Source organism: Heptranchias perlo, chromosome 24, assembly GCF_035084215.1.
Source record: "Heptranchias perlo isolate sHepPer1 chromosome 24, sHepPer1.hap1, whole genome shotgun sequence".
NCBI classification, from domain to species: Eukaryota; Metazoa; Chordata; class Chondrichthyes; order Hexanchiformes; family Hexanchidae; genus Heptranchias; species Heptranchias perlo.
In genome coordinates, this window is record NC_090348.1 from 6,031,646 (window position 1) to 6,058,519 (window position 26,874).

General features: G+C 42.4%; 1 protein-coding gene across 3 annotated transcripts in view; it reads left to right on the top strand.

Moving 5' to 3' along the window:
* The first annotated feature begins 2,449 nt into the window (after positions 1-2,449).
* The window catches only part of ints13 (integrator complex subunit 13), a 68,936-nt gene continuing 44,511 nt past the window's right edge, over positions 2,450-26,874 (top strand). For 2 of the 3 annotated variants that reach the window (XM_068004669.1, XM_068004670.1), the window contains exons 1-7: positions 2,451-2,947; positions 10,367-10,453; positions 17,554-17,628; positions 20,485-20,687; positions 22,194-22,274; positions 22,814-22,904; positions 24,616-24,744. In XM_068004669.1, the coding sequence (XP_067860770.1) occupies positions 2,723-2,947; positions 10,367-10,453; positions 17,554-17,628; positions 20,485-20,687; positions 22,194-22,274; positions 22,814-22,904; positions 24,616-24,744 (891 nt within the window). In that variant the 5' untranslated portion in view covers positions 2,451-2,722. Of the gene's footprint in view, positions 2,948-10,366; positions 10,454-17,553; positions 17,629-20,484; positions 20,688-22,193; positions 22,275-22,813; positions 22,905-24,615; positions 24,745-26,874 lie in introns of all 3 variants that reach the window. The other variant, XM_068004671.1, reaches the window with a different exon arrangement.

Here is a 26,874-nt window from a genome sequence, read left to right on the forward strand (position 1 = left end):
AGCTCGACACCATCCAAGATAAAGTAGCCCGCTTGATTGGCACCCCATCCACCACCCTAAACATTCACTCCCTTCACCACCGGTGCACCGTGGCTGCAGTGTGTACCATCCACAGGATGCACTGCAGCAACTCGCCAAGGCTTCTTCGACAGCACCTCCCAAACCCACGACCTCTACCACCTAGGAGGACAAAAGCAGCAGGCACATGGGAACAACACCACCTGCACGTTCCCCTCCAAGTCACACACCATCCCGACTTGGAAATATATTGCCGTTCCTTCATTGTCGCTGGCTCAAAATCCTGGAACTCCCTTCCTATCAGCACTGTGGGAGAACCGTCACCACACGGACTGCAGCGGTTCAAGAAGGCGGCTCACCACCACCTTCTCGAGGGCAATTAGGGATGGGCAATCAATGCTGGCTCACCCACATCCCATGAACGAATAAAAAAAATCCCATGGCACTATTGGAAGAAGAGCACGTGAGTTCACCCCTGTGTGCTGGCGAACATTGCTGTTTGTGGGACCTTGCTGTGCGCAACAGTGACTGCACATCAAAAGTACTTTATTGTGGCTGTAAAGTGCTTTGGGATGTTCTGAGGATGAGAACAGCGCTATGTAAATACAAGGTCATTCTTTTTACCTTGTGGTGCTCGGGTCGTATTCCCTGGAATTTAGAAGATTAAGGGGTGATTTGATCGAAGTTTTCAAGATATTAAGGGGAACTGGAATGGTAGATAGAGAGAAACTATTTCTGCTGGTTGGGGAGTCTAGGACTAGGGGACACAGCCTAAACATTAGAGCCAGGACTTTCAGGAGTGAAGTTAGGCAACACTTCTATACACAAAGGGTGGTAGAAGTTTGGAACTCTCTTCTGCAAACGGCAGTTGATGCTAGCTCAATCGTTAATTTTAAATCTGAGATTGATAGATTTTTGTTAACCAAAAGTATTAAGGGTATGGGGCTAAGGCGGGTATATGGAGTTAGGTCACAGATCAACCGTGATCTCACTGAATGGTGGAACAGGCTCGATGGGCTAAATGGTCTACTCCTGTTCCTATGTTCCTTTATAAATGCAAGTTTTTCTATTTTTTTTCTCCCGCCTCTGGTTTCCCCTCTTCCCCGCCCTCACTTTCCTTTCTTCACCTGCCTGTGAGTGGCCTCCTAGTTCTTGGAACTTCTCGCACAACAGCTGCTGGCGTGAAACCACGAACAAAGATATTCAACTACAGGAGACCCGACCTTTTACCTTAAGGTAAATGCAGTAACATGTGCAGACATCACGTGATCCGATGTCATGTGATCAACGTCACACGGTCAGAACGTCCTGTGATCAAACCTCCAGGAATGCCTCCAACCAGAGTTGACAAACCTATCCTCCACACAAGCAGTCGTTCTAATCCCGTGTGCCTGCTCTGTTCCCATATCCCTTATTCTTTCAACCATCGATCTAACCTACTCTTAAATGTTGACATGGTCTCTACTTCAATCACTAACCCCCAGTGACTGCATTCCACAGCCTCACAACCCTGTGTGAAAAAAAGTTTCCCTTCCTCTCTGTCCTAAATCTCTTACATTTAATCTTAGACCCATGTCCCCTCATTTCTAAACTCGCGATCACTGGAAACAATCTTGTTTTAACGACAGTGCATTTATATAGCACCTTTAACGTAGCAAAACGTTCCAAGTTACTTCACAGGAGTGATATTGGACAAAAATTGGCACTGAGACACAAAGGCATATTAGGACAAATGAGCAAAACCTTGTCAAAGAGAACATAGAACATAAGAAATAGGAGCAGGAGTGGGCCATCCTGCCCCTCAAGCCTGCTCCGCCATTCAATCAAGATCAGGGCTGATCTTCAACCTCAACTCCACTTTCGTGCCCAATCCCCATATCCCTTGATTCCCCTGGAGTCCAAAAATCTACCGATCTCAGTCTCGAATATACTCAACGACTGAGCATCCACAGCCCTCTGGGGTAGAGAATTCCAAAGATTCACAACCCTCTGAGTGAAGAGATTCCACCTCATCTCAGTCTTAAATGGCCGACCCCTTATCCTGAGACTATGCCCCCTAGTTCTAGAAGAGGTCAGCGTTGAGGAGCACTTTGAAGGACGAGAGGTCGGGAGGAAGGAATCCCAGGGCTGAGGACCTCGGCAGCTGAAGGCACGGTCGCCAATGGTGGGCCGAAGGAAATCCGGGATGCGCAGGAGGCCAGAGTTGGAGGAGGGCAGGGATCCATACATGTATTTTTTTTATTTGCAAAATGAACGAGTCTTGACTTTCCAGCGAGGTGCAAGCATTATATTGATGACAAGTGGGCCATGTTTAGGGATCAATTATTACAAAAAAAAACTGGCCAGTGATGCCCATTTGCTGAGGTTGCATTTTGCTCGGCGCTGGGGAAGCGGCGCGTGCCGGGGCTGTGACGTCACAATGCCCGCGCTCCCCCTCGCGCTCCGGGATGCCCGGCCGCCATTTTGAATCCCCCCGGTTGCCTGGTGACCGTTGCGGCCTGGGAGGGGGACCGATGGAGGCCTGAGCGCCGAGGCCTCTTTTGCTGAAGCGGTGGAAAGGAGCCCGGCGCTGGTGGTGGTTTATTTTATTTTTTTTTTAATTTCCCCCCCCGCTCCTCCTCTCCCTCGCTCGGCCGGGCGCTGCTGCAGTTTGTTGTTTGGTTTGACGGCGCCGCCCGGCCGTCCCATCGCACTGGGAGTCAGGATGAAGCTGTTCTCCGAGGCGCACAAGACGGTGTTCGTGGTGGATCACTGCCCGTACATGTCCGAGTCGTGCAGGCAGACGGTGGAGTTCGACATGTTCACCAAGAACCGGGCCCCGGGCATCATCCCGCTCGCACCCATCTCCAAGTCGCTGTGGACCTGCGCGGTGGAGTCCGCCATGGAGTACTGCCGCATCATGTACGACATCTTCCCGGCCAGGAAACTGGTGAGAGGCCGCCCATCGCACCGGGCCTGGGGCTGGGTCCTAGGGGCAGGTCCTGGGGGACGGGGGACCGAGCACCAGAGTAGGGACAGGTCCTGAGGGGCAGGTAGTAATTGGGGCAGGGGGCAATGAGCTGAGCCCCAGGACAGGGGGTAGGGACTGAGCCCCTCAGTAGCAGGGCAGGAAGCATTGGGTTGGCACTGGGCTGGGGGTAACCAGTGAACTCTGGGTGGGGGTAAATAGTCAACACAGGGCAGAATTCATATAATGAGTTCTGGGCAGGATTCATACAGTGAATGTTCAGTGAATGCAAAAAATATCTGGTGTAGCTGATAACTTCCTGAAAAAAAATCATACTTTAATAATAATTATACCTACAATAACTATATACTTAAGTCAGTTGTTTGGTACTGGCGCCTTGTTACTGTAATCTTCCTTACTGATGGATGCATAAGTGTTGGATGACTCTGGAGAGATGGTTAGCAGCATTCAGTACAGAATAATAGGACTTGCTGTTGGTTAAAATGGGTGATGTATAATTCTGTATGTTTTATTTCTTTTTGCTTTCAATACCGTTTAGATCACCTAGTAGTGTGGCACTCTCAAACTGGTATTACCAGTGAGGGTGTTGACACCTTGGGGGAGTGCAGTCAGGAGCAAATCCACAGCACTCCAGCTGCACGGGGTGGGTGGGTAAAAGAAATGCCATTGTTATAGGGGATTCGATAGTCAGGGGAATGGACAAGTGTTTCTGCAACCGCTGACTTGAGCCCCACGTGGTGTGTTGCCTCCCTGGTGCCAGAGTAAAGGATATCACAGAGAGGGTGCAGAACATTTTGAGGGGGGAAGGGGAACAGCCAGAAGTCATGGTCCATGTGGGAACCAATGACATAGGAAAGAAAAGGGTCGAGGTCCTGCAGTCAGAGTTTCAGGAAGTATGGAGGAAGGAAAAAGCAGGACCTCAAAAGTCGTAATCTCTGGATTACACCCAGTGCTACACGCTAGTGAGTATAGGAATAGTAGGAATGACAGGTTAATGCGTGGTTGGAGCAATGGTGCAGAAAGGAGGGCTTCAGATTCCTGGGGCAGTTGGGCTAGTTCTGGGGCAGGAGGGATCTGTTCAAGATGGATGGATTGCACCTCAACAGAGCTGGGACCAATGTCCTCGTGGGGAGTAACTAGTGTTGTGGGGGAGGGTTTAAACTAATTTGGTAGTGGGGAGAGCACCAGGAGAAAACATTAGAAAGGAGAAACAAGGTGTACAGAGGACTGGGAGGGGCAAGTAGCATTAGAGTAAAGAGTAGTTCAGAAATAGGAGGGATCGGACAGGGCAAATGCGAGGCAGCCTAAGATGAGATTGGAGTACATGTGCATAAATGCACGTAGCTTGGTAAATAAGGATGGTGAGCTGCAGGCTCAAGTTGCCACATGGGACTATGATATAGTGGCAATAACAGAGACCTGGCTCAAAGAAGGGGAGGATTGGGTACGTAATATTCCTGGCTACAAGGTATTCAGGAAAGAGAGGGAAGGAAGGAAAGAAATGAGAGGGGCGGGGTGGCAGTATTGATCAAAGAAACTATTATAGCACTGGAAAGGAAAGATGTAGTTTTGGGGTCGAAGACAGAATCTATTTGGTTAGAGTTAAGCAACAATAGAAGAACTATTACACAACGAGGTGTATACTATAGGCCACCAAATAATAGTAAGAAGATAGAGGAGAACATTTGCAGGCAAGTTACAGAAAGATGCAAGAACTTTAGAGTAGTGATAACGGGGACTTCAGTTATCCCAATATAGACTGGGACAATAACTGTGTTAAGGGCAAAGAGGGGGAGGAATTCCTGAAATGTGTTCGAGAACTTTCTGGAACAGTGTGTTTCCAGCCCAACCAGGAGGGAAACAGTGCTGGATCTAGTTCTGAGGAATCAGGTGGGGCATGTTTCAGTCGGAGAGCATGGGACAAAAGCATGGGAGATCTTGAGGAGGCAAAGGGTATGGCTGAGGCACTAAATGAATGCTTTGCATCCACCTTCACTAGAGAAGAGGATGCTACCATTGTAGTAGTAAAGGAGGAGGTAGTAGCAATACTGGATAGGATAAAAATAAAGAGGAGGTACTAAAAAGGTTGGCAGTACGCAATGTAGAAAAGTCACCTGGTCCAGATGGGATGCATCCTAGATTACTGAGGGAAGTAAGGGTGGAAATTGCATAGGCTTTGGCCACAATCTTCCAATCCTCCTTAGATATGAGACTGGAACACCCCAAAAAAGGGGAGAGAGATAAATCCGGCAATTACAGGCCAGTCAGCCTTAAGTCGGTGGTGGGGAAACTTTGAGACAATAATCCAGGACAAAATAAATTGGCACTTGGAAAAGTAGGGGCTAATAAATGAAAGTCAGCATGGATTTGTTAAAGAAAAATTGTGTTTGACTAACTTGATTGTGTTCTTCGATGAAGTAAAGGAAAGGGTTGATGAGGGCAGTGCGGTTGATGCTGTGTATATGGACTTTCAAAAGGCATTTGATAAAGCACCACATAATAGACTTGTAAGCAAAACTAAAGCCCATGGGATTAAAGGGACAGTGGCAGCGTGGATACAAAATTGGCTAAGGGACAGAAAGCAGAGAGTAGTGGTGAATGGTTATTTTTCAGACTGGAGGGAAGTATACAGTGGTGTTCCCCAGGGGTCAGTATTAGGACCACTGCTCTTTCTGATATATATTAATGACCTGGACTTAGGTATAATTGGTAGAATTTCAAAGTTGCAGATGACACGAAACTCAAATGCAGTAAACAATGTGAAGGAAAGTAACAGACTTAAGGAGGACATGGACAGACTGGTGAAATGGGCAGACACATGGCAGATGAAATTTAACGCAGGGAAGTGTGAAGTGATGCATTTTGGTAGGAAGAATGAGGAGAGGCAATATAAACTAAATGGTACAATTTTAAAGGGGTGCAGGAACAGAGAGACCTGGGGATATACATACACAAATCTTTGAAGGTGGCAGGACCAGTTGAGATGACTGTTAAAAAAGCATGTGGGATCCTGGGCATTATTAACAGAGGCATGGAGTATAAAAGCAAGGAAGTTATGCTAAACCTTTATAAAACACTAGTTAGGCCTCAGCTGGAGTATTGTGTTCAATTCTGCGCACCATACTTTAGGAAGGATGTCAAGGCCTTGGAGAGGGTGCATAAGAGATTTACTAGAATGGTGTCCTGGATGAGGGACTTCAGTTATGTGGAAAGACTATAGAAACTAGGGTTATTCTCCTTAGAACAGAGAAGATTAAGGGGAGATTTAATAGAGGTGTTCAAAATCATGAAGCGATAGAGTAAATAAGGAGAAACTGTTTCCAGTGGCAGACGGGTCGGTGACCAGAGGACACAGATTTAAGGTGATCGGCAAAAGAACCAGAGGCGACATGAGGAAACATTTTTTTTTACGCAGCAAGTTGTAATGATCTGGGGTGGTGGAATCAGATTCAATAGGAACTTTCAAAAGGGAATTGGATAAATACTTGAAGGGAAAAAAATTACAGGGCTATGGTGAAAGAGCAGGGGATTGGGACTAAATGGAAAGCTCTTTCAAAGAGCCGGCACAGGCACGATGGGCCAAATGGCCGCCTCCTGTGTATGTACTACTATGTACATGCAGAAAAAATGTTTTTCTCTTCAATCAATAAAACAGTTTTGTAAACGTTCCTAAAATAGGGTAAACATACTGCCTCCTCTTCCTGTGGCCATGCTCATGATAAGTAAAAGATGCATGTTTTTATAAAGACAGGATCATTGTACAGTGCAAAACATCCAGTATTGTTCTGCTGTGCAAGTATTGGTACGTATAAAGTTTCAAGGTGTAATTGCCGTCTAGTGTTGAAATCGAATGCTCGGCTCAGTTACAAGTCAGGTTGGGGGCTCAGAACCCTGGATCTGGTGGGAGGGTCACTTAAAAGAAGCTGCAGATATTCTGGCTCTGGTTCATGGACTTCTTTGTCACTAAGATTGAGACCATCCTTTCAGCTGCCCCTGCCGCTTCCCTCCCCTCCCCAGCAAGCCAAACTTCTCCTAAGGTTCCCCCCTGCCCTAGCCCTGAAGTTGCATCTTTCTCTAGTTTCTCCTATCTCCCCTCATGCCGTCTCCGAGCTCAACTCGTCCATGAGATCCACCTCTTGCTCCCTTGACCCTAGTCCCACCAAAGTGCTGACCACCCAACTTCCTTTCCTGGCCCCCATGTTAGCTGATATTGTTAACGGTTCATCATCCTCAGACACTGTCCCTCTCTCCTTCAAATCTGCAGTCATCACCCCCCTCCTGAAAAAACCTACCCTTGGCCACTCTGTCGTTGCAAACTACCACCCCATCTCCAACCTCCTTTTCCTCTCCAAAGTCCTTGAACGTGTTGTCACCTCCCAAATCCGTGCCCATCTTTCCCGCAACTCCATGTTTGAACCCCTCTAATCAGCTATCCGCCCCTGCCACAGCACTGAAACGGCCCTTATCAAAGTCACAAATTCAATCCTATGTGACTGTGATGATGGTAAACTACCCCTCCTCATCCTTCTCAACCTGTCTGCAGCCTTTGACACAGTTGACCACATCATCCTTCTCCAACCCTTCTCCGTCGTCCAGCTGGGTGGCACTGCGCTTGCCTGGTTCCATTCTCATCTATCCACTTGTAGCCATGCAATGGCTTCTCTTCCTGCTCCCGCACTGTTAACTCTGGAGTCCCCCAAGGATCTATCCTTGGCTCCCTCCTATATCTCATTTACACGTTGCTTCTAGGAACATAGGAACAGGAGTAGGCCAATCAGCCCCTCGTGCCTGCTCCACCATTTGATAAGATCATGGCTGATCTGTGATCTAACTCCATATACCTGCCTTTGGCCCATATCCCTTAATACCTTTGGTTGCCAAAAAGCAATCTATCTCAGATTTAAATTTAGCAATTGAGCTAGTATCAATTGTTTTCTAATCCCACTCCTGAAAAGTCTGGCTCTAATTTTTAGACTCTGCCCCCTACTCCTAAAATCCCCAACCAGCGGAAATAGTTTCTCTCTATCCACCCTATCTGTTCCCCTTAATATCTTATAAACTTCGATCAGATCACCCCTTACCAGAGAATACAACCCCAATTTGTGTAATCTCTCCTTGTAACTTAACCCTTGAAGTCCGGGTATCATTCTAGTAAACCTACGCTGCACTCCCTCCAAGGCCAATATGCCCTTCCAAAGGTGCGGTGCCCAGAACTGCTCACAGTACTCCAGGTGCGGTCTAACCAGGGTTTTGTACAGCTGCAGCATAACTTCTGCCCCCTTGTACTCTAGTCCTCTAGATATAAAGGCCAGCATTCCATTAGCCTTATTGATTATTTTCTGCTCCTGTTCATGACACTTCAATGATCTATGTACCTGTACCCCTAAGTCCCTTTGGACATTCACTGTTTTTAACTTTTTACCATTTAGAAAGTACCCTGTTCTACCCTTTTTTGATCCAAAGTGGATGACCTCACATTTGTCTACATTGAATTCCATTTGCCACAGTTTTGCCCATTCACCTAATCTATCAATATCGCTTTGTAATTTTATGTTTTCATCTACACTGCTTACAATGCCACCAATCTTTGTGTCATTGGCAAACTTAGATATGAGACTTTCTATGCCTTCATCTAAGTCGTTAATAAATATTGTGAATAATTGAGGCCCCAAGACAGATCCCTGCGGGACTCCACTAGTCACATCCTGCCAATGTGAGTACCTACCCATTGTCCCTACTCTCTGTCGCCTTTCGCTCAGCCAACTTCCTAACCAAGTCTGTACTTTTCCCTTGATTCCATGGGCTTCTATCTTAGCTAACAGTCTCTTATGTGGGACTTTATTAAATGCCTTCTGGAAGTCCATATAAATAACATCCATTGACATTCTCGGCGACATCATCCGAAAACACAACGATAGGTTCCACATGTACGCTGACGACACCGAGCTCTACCTCACCACCACCTCCCTCAACCCCTCCACTGTCTGATTTGTCATATTGCTTGTCCAATATCCGGTATTGGATGAGCAAAAATTTTCTCCAATTAAATATTGGGAAGACTGAAGCCAATGTCTTCGGTCCCGCCACCAACTCTGTTCCTAGCCACTGACTCCATCCCTCTCCCTGGCCACTGTCTGAGGCTGAACCAGACCGGTCGCCACCTTGACCCTGAGATGAGCTTCCGACCACAAAACTGCTCCATCACCAAGACCACCTACTTCCACCTCCGTAATATCGCCCGTCTCCGCCCCTGCCTCAGCTCATCTGCTGAAACCTTCATCCATTCCTTTGTTACCTCTAGACTTGACCATTCCAATGCTCTCCCGGCCGGCCTCCCATCTTCCACCCTCCATAAACTTGAACTCATCCAAAACTCTGCTGCCCGTATCCTAACTCGCACAAAGTCCCGGTCACCCATCACCCCTGTGCTCGCTGACCTACGTTGGCTCCTGGTCCAGCAACGCCTCGATTTTTAAAATTCTCATCCTTGTTTTCAAATCCCTCCATGGCCTCACCCCTCCCTATTTTCTCCAGCCCAACAACCCTCTGAGATCTCTGCGCTCCTCCAATTCTTGCATCTTGCACGTACCCGATTTTAATCGTTGTATCTTGGCGGCTGTGCCTTCAGCTGCCTGGACCCTAAGCTCTGGATTTCCCTCTCCACCTCTGTACCTCTCTCTCCTTTTAAGATCCTCCTTACAACCTACCTCTTTGACTAAGCTGTTGGGTCACCTGTCCTAATATCTCCTTATGTGGCTCGGTATCAAATTTTGTTTGATTATACTTCTGTGAAGCACCTTGAGACATTTTACTACGTTAAAGGTGCTATATAAATGAAAGTTGTTTTTGATGTGAGGTTATGTTGAGAGACTGGCATTGTTCTCCTTGGAGCAGAGAATATTTAGGGGAGATTTAATAGAGATGTTCATTATTATGAGGGGTTTAGATAGAGTGAATAAGGAGAAACTGTTGCCCTTGGCAGGAGGGTCGGTAACCAGAGGACACAGATTTAAAGGTAATTGGCAAAAGAACCAGAGATGAGATGAGGTGAATTATTTAAGGCAGTGAGTTGTTACAAACTGGAATCCATTGCCTGAAAGAGTGGTGGTCGCAGATTCAATAGTAATTTTGAAAAGTGAATTGGACATAGACTTGAAGGGGAAAAAATTGCAGGGCTATGGAGAAGAGGTAGAGGAGTGGGACTACTTGGATAGCTGTTTCAAAGAGCCGGCACAGGCATGATGGACCGAATGGTCTATGATACTGAAATATGCATTGGACGATGTGTGGTGCCTGGTGTGTTGACATTCCATTTTGAATATATGTTACAAATAGTGGTATAAAATTTGTTGATCTATTTAATATCCCTCTGTATTTCAGCCAGCAACATTAAGCAGCATGACGTCAACATCTGGCGACCAAAGGCTGCTAACAGTTGCACCAAAGCAATTAATGGGTGCAACCAGGGTAAGTAAAAATAAATGTCGATTGGGATTCTACTTTTTTTGCTGTGTACTGTAATTGAAATAGATTAAATAACAAGGGAAAACCAAAGGTCTGGACCCTGGAGGAAAGTCCAATATTTTGTTGGTAATTTGGAATCTGGAGTTCTCCTAAGGAAGGATTATTGGGGGTGAAATTAGACATGAGTGGGGAGGCAAAACAGGCAGAATGGCACTAGCCGCCCGTTATATGATACGTTAGGTATTCAGTTTGATGGAAGTCAATGGAATTGAATATTGGACAGAATGTATAAAGGGCGACCAATGCATTTATGCCCGCTTTACATCCCTGCTCAGGTCCAATTTTACCCCCAAAGTCCTTTTGCAAATGGCAGGCTAATGAAATCAAGGAACAAATGCCCTATGAAGACAACAGCACACAAATGACAATGGCATTTTCAACGTGTAAATTTTAAAAAAAGAAGTCAACTTTGAGCCAGCTGGTTGGCTCTGAGTACTATATTCTAGTAACTCATTGGCTATCACTTGCATCAGTCACTGGAAGTAACTCTTAATGTTGCGGTGAATAGCATCACAAAGCAGCTTTAAAGTGTTTTTTTTTAACATTATGTGCGTATTATCCTTCTCAAGTCTTCCAGAAGGTCGAGTGATTAATGAGTGCAGAGAAAGATTTAAATGTATTAGAAAGCCGTTTTACAGAATCTTGATAATTCAACGCATGTGATCTGGTGCTTTAGAGAAACAGGATAGTTGGACGATTCACTGTTCAACTCAATACGTGTTGGTGTCACTTTCAACCAATTCTTCACTTAAAACTGAAGGACAAGTATGCCAAAGTACTCGAAGCTAATGTTTTTTTTTCTTGTGAGCAGCGCCGTGGAGATCACTAGTAATTATGTCTACGTAACAGAAAGCTTAGCCAGCTGCAGTTTAAGGGTGATGTTGTAGGAAAATGGTTGGATCTATAATCAATAGATTCTTCGACAGCACCTTTCAAACCCGTGACCTCTACCACCTAGAAGGACAAGAGCAGCAGGCACATGGGAACACCACCACCTGCACGTTCCCCTCCAAGTCACACACCATCCCAACTTGGAGATATATCGCCGTTCCTTCATCGTTGCTGGGTCAAAATCCTGGAACTCCCTACCTAACAGCACTGTGGGAGAACCTTCACCACACGGACTGCAGTGGTTCAAGGCGGCGGCTCACCACCACCTTCTCAAGGGGAATTAGGGATGGGCAATAAATGCTGGCGTTGCCAGCGATGCCCACATCCCATGAACGATAATAAAAAAAAGTATAGATGCAACTCAAGCATTTCTCAAAATTGCAACACAATAACCACTTAATTCATTAACGGGATGTGGGCGTCGCTGGCAAGGCCGACGTTTATTGCCAATCCCCAGTTGCCTTCAGAATGTGGTGGGGCACTTTCTTGAACAGTTAACTGAGTAGCTTGCTGGGCTATTTCGGAGGATTACTGGTCCAGTAACGTAACCACTATACTACCCTTTTAAAGATACTAAATACAGTTTACAAATGTTTACACAAAATTAGAACAATCAAGGGTTTTTTTTAATTGGCTGGTGACAAAAATAATAGTGGAAAAACTGGCTGTTACATGGGGTTGCTGTAATTGTGTTTGTAACTGATTGGAAGGAGCATATCAGTTGTCTTGTATTGTTTCATACTTGGTATAAAAAAAAGATTGCTACTTCCTAATGGTTTCTTTTGTATTACTTTTGTGTTACTATCAAAAGAAAGTATTAGGATGCTTCTGATTTTGACTATCTGTATGGCATATATGGTTAAACCTATCCATCAATGTTTACCGTATAAAAAGCTTGTTTACAGTAAGATCTGTAATTGGGTGGAAATTACCATTTGTTGCTTCCTAATGTAGTCGATTTTGTAGATCGCAGAACTTCCAAAGTGTTTGTGTTTTCTTTGTTATTTTTAAAAAAAATCATTCGGATCGTGTCCATTTTTTACCCCACAATTGCTGACACATAGTTCAGCAAATTGCACTCTCCCTATCCCATCCCAATATCTCCTTTCTTATTCAGCAGCAGTAAATTGTTCAATATTTTCTATTTTAAACTTTCATTCTTCCCTGCTTTTCAGACTTTTTCTACTGCCCCCCTGCTTATCTTTAATTGCATTCCCTTCAATTCTGTTATTGTCTGGTTGCTCCACACCCTTCTCCAGCCTTTCTCTCCAACTGATCTTACCAGCTCCATTTATCATTAAATCTTTTTCATTTTCTCCCAAACTAGCATATATTATAGTTACCAGCTTGCCCTTCTATTCATGACCCTAATCCAAGTATTTGTCTCTATGTAATTGAAACATTTTGCCTAGTTAGTGGAAGGCAGCAATAGGAATCCTATATAAAAAGATCCCCAATTATTTCAATTCCTTTGCCTGCACTTTATAGAATCATAGGAGGTTACAGCACAGAAGGAGGCATTCAGCCCATCGTGTCTGTGCCGGCTCTTTGCTAGAGCAATCCAAAACTAATCCCACTGTTCTGCGCTTTCCCCACAGCCCTGTATTATTCTCTGCTTCAAATATTTACCCTGTTTTCTCTTTTTAAAAAATGCGGGAGTCTTGGCCTCAACCACTTCCTGTACAAAGCATTCCACGCTCCAACCCTCTGAGTAAAGAATTTCTCTTAACCTCTCTCCTCACTGTCAGTTTTAAACAACAACACTTGCATTTATATAGCACCTTTAACGTCCAAAGACGCTTCACAGGCGCGTTATCTGACACATTTGACACCGAGCCACATAAGGAGGTATTAGGACGGGTGACCAAAAGCTAGGTTAGAGAGGTGGAGAGGTCTATGGAGGGAATTCCAATGCTTGAGGCCGAGACAGCTGAAGGCACGGCCGCCAATGGCAGGGTGAAGGAAAGTGGGGATGCACAAGAGGCCAGAATTGGAGGAATGCAGAGTTCCCTGAGGATTGTAAGGCTGGAGGAGGTTGCAGAGATAGGGAGGGGTGAGGCCATGGAGAGATTTAAATTGATGACCTCATCACTAACTCCCCAACCAGAGGAAATAATAATTCCCTATTCACTCTATCAAAACATTAAAATTATAAAAAACCTCTATTAAATCCCCTCTGGGCCTTCCTTGCTCCTGTATCACAAGTCTCTCCTCATACCGATTGCTTCCTGTTACTGGCATCATCTTGCTGAATCTAAGCTCTGCTCCTTAAGGCTTTAATGCCTTCTCTATAATGGGTACCCAAAACTGCACACAGTACTCTTACCTGTGACATAACCAATGTTTAGTATAAATGTATCATTATTTCTTTACTTTTGTACTCTATCCCCCTATTTATAAAACCCCAAATTCTGTTTGCTTTGGCTGCACTCTCACTTTTAGGGAATTATGTATTCAAACCCCATGGTCTTTAGTTGTCCACATCCTTCATTGCCTTTCCCATTTCTTTTTTTTTCCTAAAATGTCTTTCCTCACACTTTATCCATAATGGCTACATTTCATCTTACACCAGATGCCTGAATTTTTCGAACAAGCTTCTTGTGAGACACCTTATCGAATGACTTCTGAAAATCCCTGCGTTCCCAATCAGGCACTTCTTCAAAAAAAAAACTCTCTTAAATTTGTCAAACATGACTTGTCTTTAACAAATCCATGCTGGCTGCCTTTGATTAACCATTGTATACTTCCCCTCCTGTTTCTTAATTATATCGATATGGATTCTGTCTTTTGATACAACCGCATAGGACATTCCTACATTCTCATTCTATGATGGAATTATTCACTGACACTGTTACCCTACCCGGCTGTGTCTCCTGAAAATATTGGCCCTGAAGTTGCTGGGAAAATAATGGCGAGTTCACGGCACACGCCATTATTGGTGCATTAAAAAAAACAGCAATTTGTGGCGAGGAAGAGATACACTGTGAGTTGCGAATCGCCACAAATTGCTGGACGATTTGCGCCGTTCCATCTTTAGCCTGGCAAAAACAGGAGCTCACCGTCGACCTCCCAGTGAGTGTCAAAAAATTGCTGGATTTGTGCTGTAAATATGAATGAATCTCCCCTCAACCATTTAGGGGCTGCTAATTCATGTCGTAAGGACCTTGTTAATGACGAGATTTATGATCCTGATGTGTCACTCAACCTTGGAGGCTCAGAAAGGGAACAGTTAAAACTGTGGAGTCTTACTGCTGCAGGTAGTAAAATGTTCCTAGAGGTTTTTAATATTTTAAATTGTTTTCTTTCTTTTCCTTTCTGTCTCTTTTTTTCTCTCAATCCAATCTTTCTTTCCCTCTCTTTATTTCTCCTTCAGTATCTTATTTGACTCTAATTCACCCTATTTGCTTCTCTGTCGTTCGCTCTGTTTCTTTCTGTGTCCTTAAATATAATTGGCTATGGAGTTAATTTATTGGACCCGACGATCCTGAGGTCCTAGGTGCCCTGTTGACCTCCCTAATGTCAATTTGCATTTCCAGCAATTTGCGGAGCAAAAATAATACAACCTGAAGCGTGAGGGAAAAAAATCCAATTCACGCTGCTCATCAAGAGATGCACCACTCCTGCAATTTCTGGGCCATTATAACCAGGAACATTAATATCTTAGAGCTGTCCAAGCTGAAGCCACACCTCTGTTATAGCTATAATATCATATCCCTCCATAGTTAATAATGCTTCTAACTCTTTAATTTTCTTTTGATGCTTTATGCATTCACATACATACCACTTAATCCTAAATCCAATTTTTTGGAACATTGGCCCTTATTTTTCCTGGTTTTCTCATTTAATTTTTTGATATCCTTTGCCCCTTCTACAATAAATCTACTGGAGTAGAAGTAGAAGACTTAGCTGCAATAAAGAGTGAGAAAATACTATCAAAGGGGGAAAAAACAGCATGAGATTTGGGGAAAGTCATCTACGGACGTCAAAACACGCGGTATTGTGTTTGTTTTCCAAAGCTGGCAGTATATTAATTTTGTCACCAATGACATTCCCTCTATCATAAGGTCAGAAATGGGGATGTTCGCTGATGATTGCACAGTGTTCAGTTCCATTCGCAACCCCTCAGATAATGAAACAGTCTGTGCCCGCATGCAGCAAGACCTGGACAACATCCAGGCCTGGGCTGATAAGTGGCAAGTAACATTCGCGCCAGACAAATGCCAGGCAATGACCATCTCCAACAAGAGAGAGTCTAAGCACCTCCCCTTGACATTCAACGGCATTACCATCGCCGAATCCCCCACCATTAACATCCTGGGGGTCACCATTGACCAGAAACTTAACTGGACCAGCCATATAAATACTGTGGCTACAAGAGCAGGTCAGAGGCTTGGTAGTCTGCGACGAGTGACCCACCTCCTGATTCCCCAAAGCCTTTCCACCATCTACAAGGCACAAGTCAGGAGTGTGATGGAATACTCTCCACTTGCTTGGATGAATGCAGCTCCAACAACACTCAAGAAGCTCGACACCATCCAGGACAAAGCAGCCCGCTTGATTGGCACCCCATCCACCACCCTAAACATTCACTCCCTTTACCACCGGTGCACCGTGGCTGCAGTGTGTACCATCCACAGGATGCACTGCAGCAACTCGCCAAGGCTTCTTCGACAGCACCTCCCAAACCCGCGACCTCTACCACCTAGAAGGACAAGAGCAGCAGGCACATGGGAACAACACCACCTGCACGTTCCCCTCCAAGTCACACACCATCCCGACTTGGAAATATATCGCTGTTCCTTCATTGTCGCTGGGTCAAAATCCTGGAACTCCCTTCCTAACAGCACTGTGGGAGAACCTTCACCACACGGACTGCAGTGGTTCAAGGCGGCGGCTCACCACCACCTTCTCAAGGGCAATTAGGGATGGGCAATAAATGCTGGCCTCGCCAGCGACGCCCACATCCCATGAAAGAATAAAAAAAATTTCTTTTAAAATTTTTTTTTGTTTTAAGTTGGAAAACCCAACTGAGATTTTTCTTATTTGTGGTAGAATTGCAGAATTAGTCATCCTACAGACTACCTTATGTGTAAGTTCCTCCTTTGGCTTAGGAACAGTCAGTTCTGAATGCAAGTATTCTCTTTTAAAACCACTGCAATAAATAATAGGGATTGGAGATGAGTAATTTTTAGCCCTTGGACTGTTCTGAATGCTAGTATCTTTTATATAAGAAACTTAAAGAAAAAATATTAAATTAAAAGCATTTTACAGCAGAATAATTGCAACCTATGACACTAAAATGCAATTAGAAATAGGCACAAAAAGACATAGAGTTACATATCAAGCTTTATAAATGCAGCCTTATCTAGGTATCATTGGGGGTGGGATCTAATGCTTCACAACTAAGTCATTTGTACTGTCGCAAAAGTTTTGAGAATGAAGGTTATTCATGCAGAACCAACAACAGAATCAATTCCCTGGTTGGGAGGAGGAAGGAAAGAGCAATCCACCCAGCACTCAAAATGTGGGCTCCAGTAATTGAGTGTTCGGTGGTATTTTCATATCTACAAAGAATAAATTGACTATTTTCAAATTCTGCATGCTGTCGTGTGGGACCCACATTTTAATTGTAACGTCACTGCAATCTACAGGAGTCGACTAAAACCAGCAATAAATAAGAAGTCACGACTACTTGGTGTAGGATGGGTTGTGATCTCGTCCTCTTCTTGCTTGTTTTATTGCTTAAAAAGAGGTCTTACGGAGTATATTCAGTTGAGGAAGGGCTATCTGTTTAATGGAATAATAGAAAGAAAAGGTAGTCACAGACTTGGCTCAGTTATTAATTCACATTTTGTAAACAAATCATTTTAAGCCATTTATTTGATGATTGGGCAAGTTCTTCCCACTCGCTATTGGGATTTTTTATTGGTGTTGCAGTGCAGTAATCACGAAGTTGGTAAAGCTGCCCACTTAGTTTGGGTGAAACATGTTGAAGACAGTTCTGATAGTAATTTGGTGATTACTTTAACAGTGTATCAACCATGTTCTGTGGAGAATTTACTGTATTTTATTCACCCATTTTAAAGTACTTTAATTCATTTCAGATATTTGTGTTTAGTTATTTCATTTCTATTTTTGAATTTTTTTTTTAGGTGAATTTCATTGTAAGTGACTCAAGAGCACATACCCTGAACTCCTGGGGGCAAGATGATCAGAACCTGCAGGAGGTAAAGCAAAACTTTTTGATTTTGGAGTGAGGAGTAAATCACTTATTGTGATCAGCTTCATTGTACCTTAATATTCTGCTTTTCAATTCTTTCCCTCTAGAAATGAACCCCAGCGCATTATTTGCTTTTTTTAATGGCATTATTAACCTGCGCCGCTACTTTGTGATTTGTGTGCCTGTATCCCCAGATCCCTTTGCTCCTCCACCTCATTTAGACTCTTAATATGCCAAGGCAGCAGGAGAAGACGACATAAATTCAAAGTTATAAGCCAGAAGTTTAGGACAGGTGCTAGGAAGCAATTTTTGCACAGATAGAGGGGGATGAACAGCTGGGACAGGTTTTTAGTACCTTGATTGAGACCAGGGCATTGGAGTCATTTGAGAAATAATTATAGGTGCTATAATCAGCAGAAGGTAAAGGTGGTAATCTGGAAGGATAAGATCAAATGGGCTGAAGGGCTTTCTTCATCTTGAGGGGGCAGGGTGGTTTATATAAGGCCTGAGCTTTCTTTTCATTTTACAAACTTAACCTAAGTGTTATTTAAACTGGCTTTGAGTTAGTGGTTGTATTTTTGTTTCTGATGTGACAATGATTTTTTTAAATCTTGCTTTTTTGTGTGTGGATCAAGATAAACAGTATTGGTGCTAGGAAATGGAGCACTTTTCTACTATTGATACCTAATAGCTGCATCATCCACTTTCATTAGTTATGGTATGGCCAGATGCAGAGTAAAGCAAACTCTACCCTGCTCCAAAATTTGCCATCGCCCTCTGTTGCATCAGTGAATCTTTCCATTTCCCATGGTTACGATTTAACCTTTCACCCCAAATTTATTTTGGGGTTCACAGCGAAAATACAGTTTCCATAAGCAGACCGAGTTTCCTATCAACTGAAACTTGCACTCTTTTATTGTGATGTACACTCCCAGAGGTCATGTGGGCTGCCCACAAAACTTTACTGTCTTCTAATAAAGGCAATAACACACAAAGAGGCTAAAACCAATAGATTGTGCATAAATCAAATAATGCACAGAAGCAGTAGGACATAGCAAAATACTGAAAGTACAATATTTAAAACCAAGATAGCCAACAAGTGGATAAAGTAGAAGTAGAAAATGCTGGAAAACACTCAGCAGGTCAGGCAGAATCTGTGGAGAGAGAAACTTGATGTTTCAGGTCGATAACCTTTCATCAGAACAGGGATAAAATAGCTTTCTTGGAACATATTTCTCACACAGGTTGATAATCGGCAGGGCTTTCAGATTAAATGGTCTTTCCTAAAGCTTCACGATGAAATGGTGCATGTGGCTGACATGGATTTCCAGTCTACCCACATAAATATCCGCATCTGCTATCTGTGTCTGAATGTCCAACTTCCCCCGATTGGGATTTTCAGTCTCACCCCAGAACCACCCATTCAAAGCTGACACCCTATGTCTTATCCTCCTAAAGCTTCTTAAGCAGCTCTGCACCTCTTGTCGCGTCTCCTTCACTGCAAGTTGGCTGAGGCACTCTTCTAATGTAACCTTTAGTGAGATACCCTTGGTCAGTCATGTGAAGTAACTGATAATTAGAGAAGACTGGTGAGAACTTGTTTTTAAAGACTGTCTGCTATTAAAAGGAGGAAATGTGTGAAAAATGTCACTGTTAAATGTAGTACAGTCCCTGCTGCTTATAGCGGGTGCGTTGGTGCTAATGGGATTTGCCCACAGTACATGTTGGGCGGATTATCCTCTCCATCTGCAACGCTCATGATGTTCAGAAGAAAGACCTGAAATATCAGTGCTAAAATGTTGACAGCTATATATTAAAAAAAAATTATTGATCAAGATTCAGCTATTCCTTTATAGAAGTACACAATGATTTTGAATATTTTAGAATATTCCGTTGGTAGGTGTAGTCAGAAAGCTGAAAAATAAATTATAAGTGAAGTACTGTTGTAAAGATAGGCAGTGGCGGTGGTACGACAGCGGAGATGAAAGGTTATCTGCTGGCTTCTTTGTACTTTGGACCTCGACGTGGTTCTATTTACTTTATTACTGCAGCCAGTGCTGAGTAGTGCAAGCTGTGACCCAACATCAGTTAGAGATGATTAAGTATATCAGATAATTGCATCTTAACTACTGAGTGAACGCCTGTTTCTGCCCAAAATATCTGGCGTGGCAACTTGGTAATTGATCGATTTAAACATTTGCCCGATTTAAACGAGGGCGGTCTAAGCGGTGGGGACTATAGTGTGGACAAAATATGGCAGAAGAGTTTATTTTTCCATCTTTGTCAGCTTTGAGTCGGGACTAAGTTATTTAATGGTTGCTGGTAGTGAGGGAAGGAATCGCAAAGATTGGAAACTTGGTTGAACTTGTATCTTTTTTTAAAGGCATGCCTAATAGAAATGTGAAATGTTCAGAATGATTTGTTTCAGTTCTGATTAAAATGCACAGGCCACCTTTTTTGTAAGCAGTTATGTATTTTGCTTTAATCTGAAATATAACTGGGTAAAGAGGGGTTCACATTCTACTGCATCAACATCCATTTGCTGCAGCCAGTCAGAAGAAACCTCCTTTTCCCTTTTTGTAATTCTGCTTTGTGCATCAGAAGCAAGCTGTCTAGTTTCTGACAAATCTATTGTAGAAAACCTTTGCATATTTTGAAATCTTCAAATAACACTTCAAATCCACTCTGCACTGTGCGTACAAGTATTCATTATTTTGATGCAGTTTCAGAATTTACCTCACATTTGTCTGAAATAACCATTTCTGTTCTTCGCCAACTCCATGCGAAATGTGAAAATCTTAATCCAGCGGAGTTTGCTATTACGTCAACATGCAGGCAATAATAGATCCTATTTCTATAACAGTTGATGGCGGCCTTAGCAGCTGTTGGGCCTCCCAACGCACGCATGGACCCAGAATGCTGCAGCGTTCTGCACGGCTTAGTCGAAGCTGTGGAGGTCCTGTGCAAATGTACGGATTATCAGCACGAAGCCCGGACCACGTTAATGGAGAATGCAGACCGAGTCAGCAACAAGGGTCGTATCATCTGTATAACTAATGCCAAAAGGTGCGCTACTCAGCATTCCATGCATCATGCACAATATTGTTCATCAATAGTTCGAGCAAATGTTGTCATTTTAATTCCATTCTCTTTGAGCTATTAAATTGCTATGTTGAGCTGAATTCAATTAAAATGATTGCTTTTCATTTCTGTGCTGCTTGCACTCTAGTCTGTCAGTCGGATCATCAAAAAATGCATTATGAAAGCATGCACAATATTATTTATCACGCTCAAATGGAATAAGGTTGCTTGCAGTAGTCATTTGTCAGTTACGTTTAGCATTGTAAGGGGGGGTATAAATCCTATTTCATGCTTCTTCATACTGTAGCCTGTTATACGTAAAGTAATTTTATTATTTGTAATTTAGCTGTGTTTAATGGTGCAGTATACACAGTTGAGATCTAGTTCCATTGATGGTAATGGCCTGTTTTATGTGTGAGGATGTAGTTCTTTGGAACATAACTTAATATTTAAAAACACTTCTTAGTGATGCGAATATCAATTCAAATGGGAAAAGTATATCAAAGATTAGAATAGGATGTGGTGTGATCTGGGTATAAGACTCAACATCCTTTCAGACCGTTGCACATTCTAGACTTTTTTTTCTGACTCGCTCTTGCACAGGCAGTGCTTTGTTAGCATGAGCACCATTCATCTCGCATCTTGGTATGATCTGGCAAAATCCAGCAGATGAGGCCACATGAGGTTAAATGTTCAGCTTCATTTGAATTTTTGACACTGGGTAAGGATGCAATATTCTACAATTACTCCAGGCTCGACTATTCCTATACACTCATGGGTGGCCTCCCATCCTCTAAACTTTAGTTGATTCAAGACTCTGCTACCCATGTATTATCCCACGCCAAATTCTGCTCACCCATCAGCCCTCTGCTTGCTAACCTATATTGGCTCCAGGTCCCCTGATGCCTCAAATTTAAAATTCTCATGTTTGTGTGCAAATCCCATCACGGTCTCGCTTCTCCCCATCTCTGTTACCTCCTCTGCCTCCTAAACTCTCCCTTTCTCTGACTCTCTCCTCATGAGCATCCCACCTCCCTCTCCTCCTTTAGGACCCTCCTTAAAACCCACCTCTTTGACCAAGCTTTAAATATCTCCATTTTACTTGGCACCCATTTTTGACTCTTCCTCTATGCAACACTTTGGGTTCATTTTTCTATGCTAAAGACAAGTTGCTGTCAATGTCATTTTTAGAGATATAGAACTGACCCGTAGCTGATTTTATTAAAAAGACAACCTTGTAGATCAAAACCTGAAAGCATTTGGGTCACTGTTAAATAATATAATAATAAAATATCTTTTGCCATGGTTTTTCTTAAACTTGGAAAGTATTGCTGATAATGCACCAGACTGTGTTGATTGACAAGACTGCTTTAAGCTTTTAGTTGGTGTTTTCTACATGACCAGTCTCTTTGTACTGTGAACTAGGTACTGCTTTTGACAAGTTTGTTCTGATTTCCTTCTATTTCTCTTTTTTTTAAATGTGATTTGTAGTGACAGCCATGTGCGAATGTTAGAAGACTGTGTCCAAGAGACAATCCATGAGCACAACAAGTTAGCAGCGAGTTCTGATAAGTAAGTTTAAGCCTGTTTTTCAGTATACTTTTTTAAAACTTTATTCAGATCTGTCTGTTTAAAAAAAAAAATGGTTCTTGGGTGTTGTTGCGTCACTTTTGATTGGTATCGCGGGCCAATTGCCCCACCTTGAATGACATCAGAGCAGTTTCAAAGTGACCATTTTTCTCAGTTGCCTGCTTACAAGTATTCCCAGGTTTGTCAGAAATTTGAGTCTGTTTGTGGCATTCTTATTGAAAGATTTCACTCTTGCTCAACAGAGAAGAGAAAAATTCTATTGTATTGTAAGGTTTCCTTAAAGATCTGCTACCTACTTATCTACTTAGCATGGAATAATTTTTTGTTGAAATGAAAAGACCTTGTTTTTTAAAACATTTAATTCCTATTTATCAAAGCTGAAGGACAAATACGCCAAACGGCTTCTTATTATCTCAGTGAGAAATGCTATGGACACCCTATCAGCTTACAGTAACTAAATTTGAAAATGGACCAAGGTGGCATTTGTTTTAATCAGCAGATGGTCTGTTGTTTCCTTTCAGCTTGATGCAAATTCAACATTGTGAACTGGTCTTAATTCACACCTACACAGCGGGAGAAGACAGCCTAGTTTCAGATCGTCCAAAGAAAGATGTGAGTTCTATTTCTGTACAGATTTGGAACACAGCATATTGCATTTTAGGATCATTTTAAACTCTGAACTGATAGGAATGAGTTGTACAAATCGTCACTTCTGCATTGCTGTGAATCATTGCAAAACGACTTCTACTTTAGTGATGCAAAAAGGACAGTTTCCCAATTGGACTCTAAAACGTAGCAGAGTGAGACCAGCTTGGGGAAGGTGTTTCATGCCACTTGGGCTTGACGCTGCATGGGAACAAGTGGTCAGTCACATTCTCTGGGCACTTAGCAAAACAAAGCAGTTTTGTTTTAATGTTTTGAGTCAGAACAGTTTAAATCTACTAGCTGGGAGTGGAGCTCAGTGAGTGTGTGTAACTCAGCTTTTCCTGGCTGTGAACGGCACCCAGTGGCAGAATGTAACTACAGCCTGAATCTTATTTATAAAAAAGAGGAACTGATGCCATAAAAGTTGCTTAAAATTAAAGGAGTTGAAGTTTGAGTCCTTATCTAGTTATTTGCTTTTGTTAAATAGGCTAGTAACATGCAGACGTATAACAGTGAACCATTTCTAATATTTTAGTACACAAGTTCAAATCTGTTTTATTTATGTGAGTTGTGCGAGCACTAAATGACTCTGATATTGAGCTTTATATCATTCTTTGTTTCGTATTGCGTGATCTTACATTTCTGTTGGAAATAGACACTTTAGAAACAAAAATATAAAATGTCCTGTTCTTTTTGATAAAATGCACTGGTTTATTTAAGTGTGGTGAACACTTTTTAGTGCTAAAGCTGCTCCCATCAATTTTATATAATTTATGTAAATAGGTTCCCAAAATGAAGCTCATTTCAACAAAATCCCACCCACTGCTCCCCCATGACCTTTAAAAATGCATTTATAGTATTTGTTTACTCTTGAAGTAGTTAGTTCTTTGAGTAAATTGTTATTAAACTATGGAGCTTGTGATTCTACTCATGCAAGGTTGCCCAGTATATCTCAATGACCAAAGCAGAATGCAGCATTCACGATATGTCCTTACCAGAGCACTGTGTAGTTTTAGCACATAATGGCTTCAAAGGAGTCACTGCATCTGAGAACTGGAAACTATTTTTTCTTCAAGTTGGGTTGTTACAGGCAGTGCTTTAAAAATAATAGGGGTCATTTTGCCTTCAGGCGATGGTGTAAATGGGTGATACGGAATTGGCCACCCGTTATATGTCCCGTCCGATTAACCTTCCGTTGACTTCAATTAAAGGAAAATCTGCTGTGGTGTATAATGAGCGGCTAATTCGATAGTTTAAAATCTAGTTAACATCTAGCCTTATGCGCTGGAATTCTCTCCTTAAACCCCCTCCATTCTTTAAGATGCTCCTTAAAATCCACCCCTTTGACTAAGCTTTTAGTCACCCATCTTAATATCTCCTTTGGCTCTGTCAAAGTTTGTCTGATTACGCTCCTGTGAAGTGCCTTGGGATGTATCACTACGTTAAAGGTGCTATATAAATGCAAGTTGTTGTTGTAAAATTACCCCTAATGAAATATACAGCCTAAAGTATTTTTGTTAACTTTAGACTTTTAGGACAAATTGTCTATTAAGTCCTAAATGAAGAAGTAGTGTATATACCAAATCTGTGTTTTGTAGTAAAAATGTTAATTCAGCATTAATTTAACTTTAGTGTCATAAAAAATGTCATCGATCGGTGTCCAAATTGTTTTCTACAGATCTCTTTGGTTCTAACGAGTGAAGTGCACAGTGTTCGTGCAGGAAGGCAGCTGCCTGCAAAACTCACCACACTTGTCCAGCAGCACTTTGACCTTGCCTCCACTACTATTACTAACATACCCATGAAGGTGGGTCTAATCCCTCAAATTCGTTTTTTTTAAGTAGATGTGCAGCATCTAATTGTTTTTTTATTTCTTATTTTCAGTTTGTGAAAATTAACATTTTTCAAAGTAATTTTCAAATTATTTTCTCTCCACATCATATTTCTGTTTGCTAGCCCACATTCAGTGTCAGTGAACAGGTTAGTAAATTTGAATTTAAAATAGAACATTCGATCACGAAAACTGATCAAAAGGTTATATTGCATGTAACACTTGGCGGTATGCAATATAATCATTTTTTTTTGTTTTAATAGTTTTCCGTTTCAATTTTGCAGTCACTCTCCAACTGTCTGCTCTTGTAGTAACATTACCTTATGACCCTTTGTACAATACTGTCACTAAAATTGCTCCCTTACATCCGTAATGTTCTTTCCATTATATGTGTTTTTATGTATCTACCCTGTATAGTATTTGTGTGGCATGCAATGATAATGTATCTGCTGCAATTTGTTTATTGTTGAACGCTTTCTACACGGTTATTGGAAAAAAAAATGCTTTACGGAAATGTTTTCAAAATGAACATAAAATAATTTTGCATTGACCTTTCCAAAGTAGTATTTTAACAGTGCCATTCAGCTTCTATAAGGTTCTGGCTTTTTTGACTGTACTATTCTGAGTACAATGGGATTTTCAGTGTGTTAGTACCACTTTGAGCTGTTAATGTGGTGAGGGTTTTACTGGATCAAGTTGTGCCAATACTTCCAGATTTGTTTGAATGTGCTATCAAGCTAACTGGTGCAGTGTTGCCACAAGGTGGCACAGTAATCTAATCAAGATACGTGTTTTTAAGAGTGGTGAAAAGAAACTGGAATTGATACTCTGCACGTCACCATTGTGTTAGCCTAAAAGGAAGGGTCAGGTTAATGAAAAAACGCAGATTACTGCATTTAAAAAGAAATTAAAAGTCTTGATAAATATTTCTAATCGACATAAACTGCCAGGATTCAGGGAATTGATGCAGTTTTGTCAAGTTCGTAAATGGTACTATGGAAAGGATGGAGTTAAACCTGATGAGACAGCTGAGGAGCTGCTGAAGGACCCGGGCGAAATATGCAAGTGTGCAAAAAATATGGTAGTTGAAATTGAGTACAGAAAAGTGCAGGGAATTACACATTGGCACACTTACTTAAATGAATGGCATTGCACTAGCTAGGAGTGAAGGGAAAGAGGCCTGGGAATGATGGTAGTCACTAGAATTAGCTTTATTGCTCTACAATGACTGAATATACAAACAGAAAGCTGAGCTATGCTGTCAGATCTAACTTTAAAAAAAACTGCAAGTCAGTGGCAGTTAACAGTCAATCAGCTGTAAATGGGTTCCTGACTAGATGTTAATTATTGTGGCTGGAAGTTAACTGACCAGTTGTAACGAGTGTGTTTCAGAAGGTAATAGAAACAGAAAATGCTGGAAAAACTCAGCACGTGAGGCAGCATCTGTGGAGAAAGAAACGTTTCAGTTAATGTTTCAGGTCAATGACCCTTCGTCAGAACTGGAAGATGTTAAAGAGTTTAAGTTTTTAAGCAAATACAGAGCCATGGAAAGGGGATTATCACCCTCCTTGCCTTGCACCATCATCCCTTTTGTCATTAAATCACTAGTGCCTTCTACCCTATCACAGACCTTCCCTTTTGTTCTTTCCTCTCCTCCCTCCTCACCTTTCCCTGGCTCTGTACTTGCTTAAAAACTTTAACTCTTTAACATCTTCCAGTTATGACGGAAGGTCTTTGACCTGAAACGTTAACTCTGTTTCTTTCTCCACAGATGCTGCCTCACTTGCTGAGCTTTTTGAGCATTTTCTGTTTTTATTTCAGATTTCTAGCATATGCAGTATTTTGCTTTTGATTTAGTGTTTCAGAAGATATTTATTAGCGGGATCTCTGCAACAGCACAGAGCTGGGTGAATCTGCTAAACGGAGTGGCTTGTTAAACAGAGTGACGATGGGAATTTGGTGAGAGTGGAAATTTGTGGACGGTGAGATTTTCCTGGATTGCCACTTCTGCAGGAAATGTCTCTGCCTTGAGACATTGAGCTGGAGTGCGAGTTAGAGACACTCTGACAAATAAGGGAGGGGGAGGAATTTCTGGATAGTTTTCTC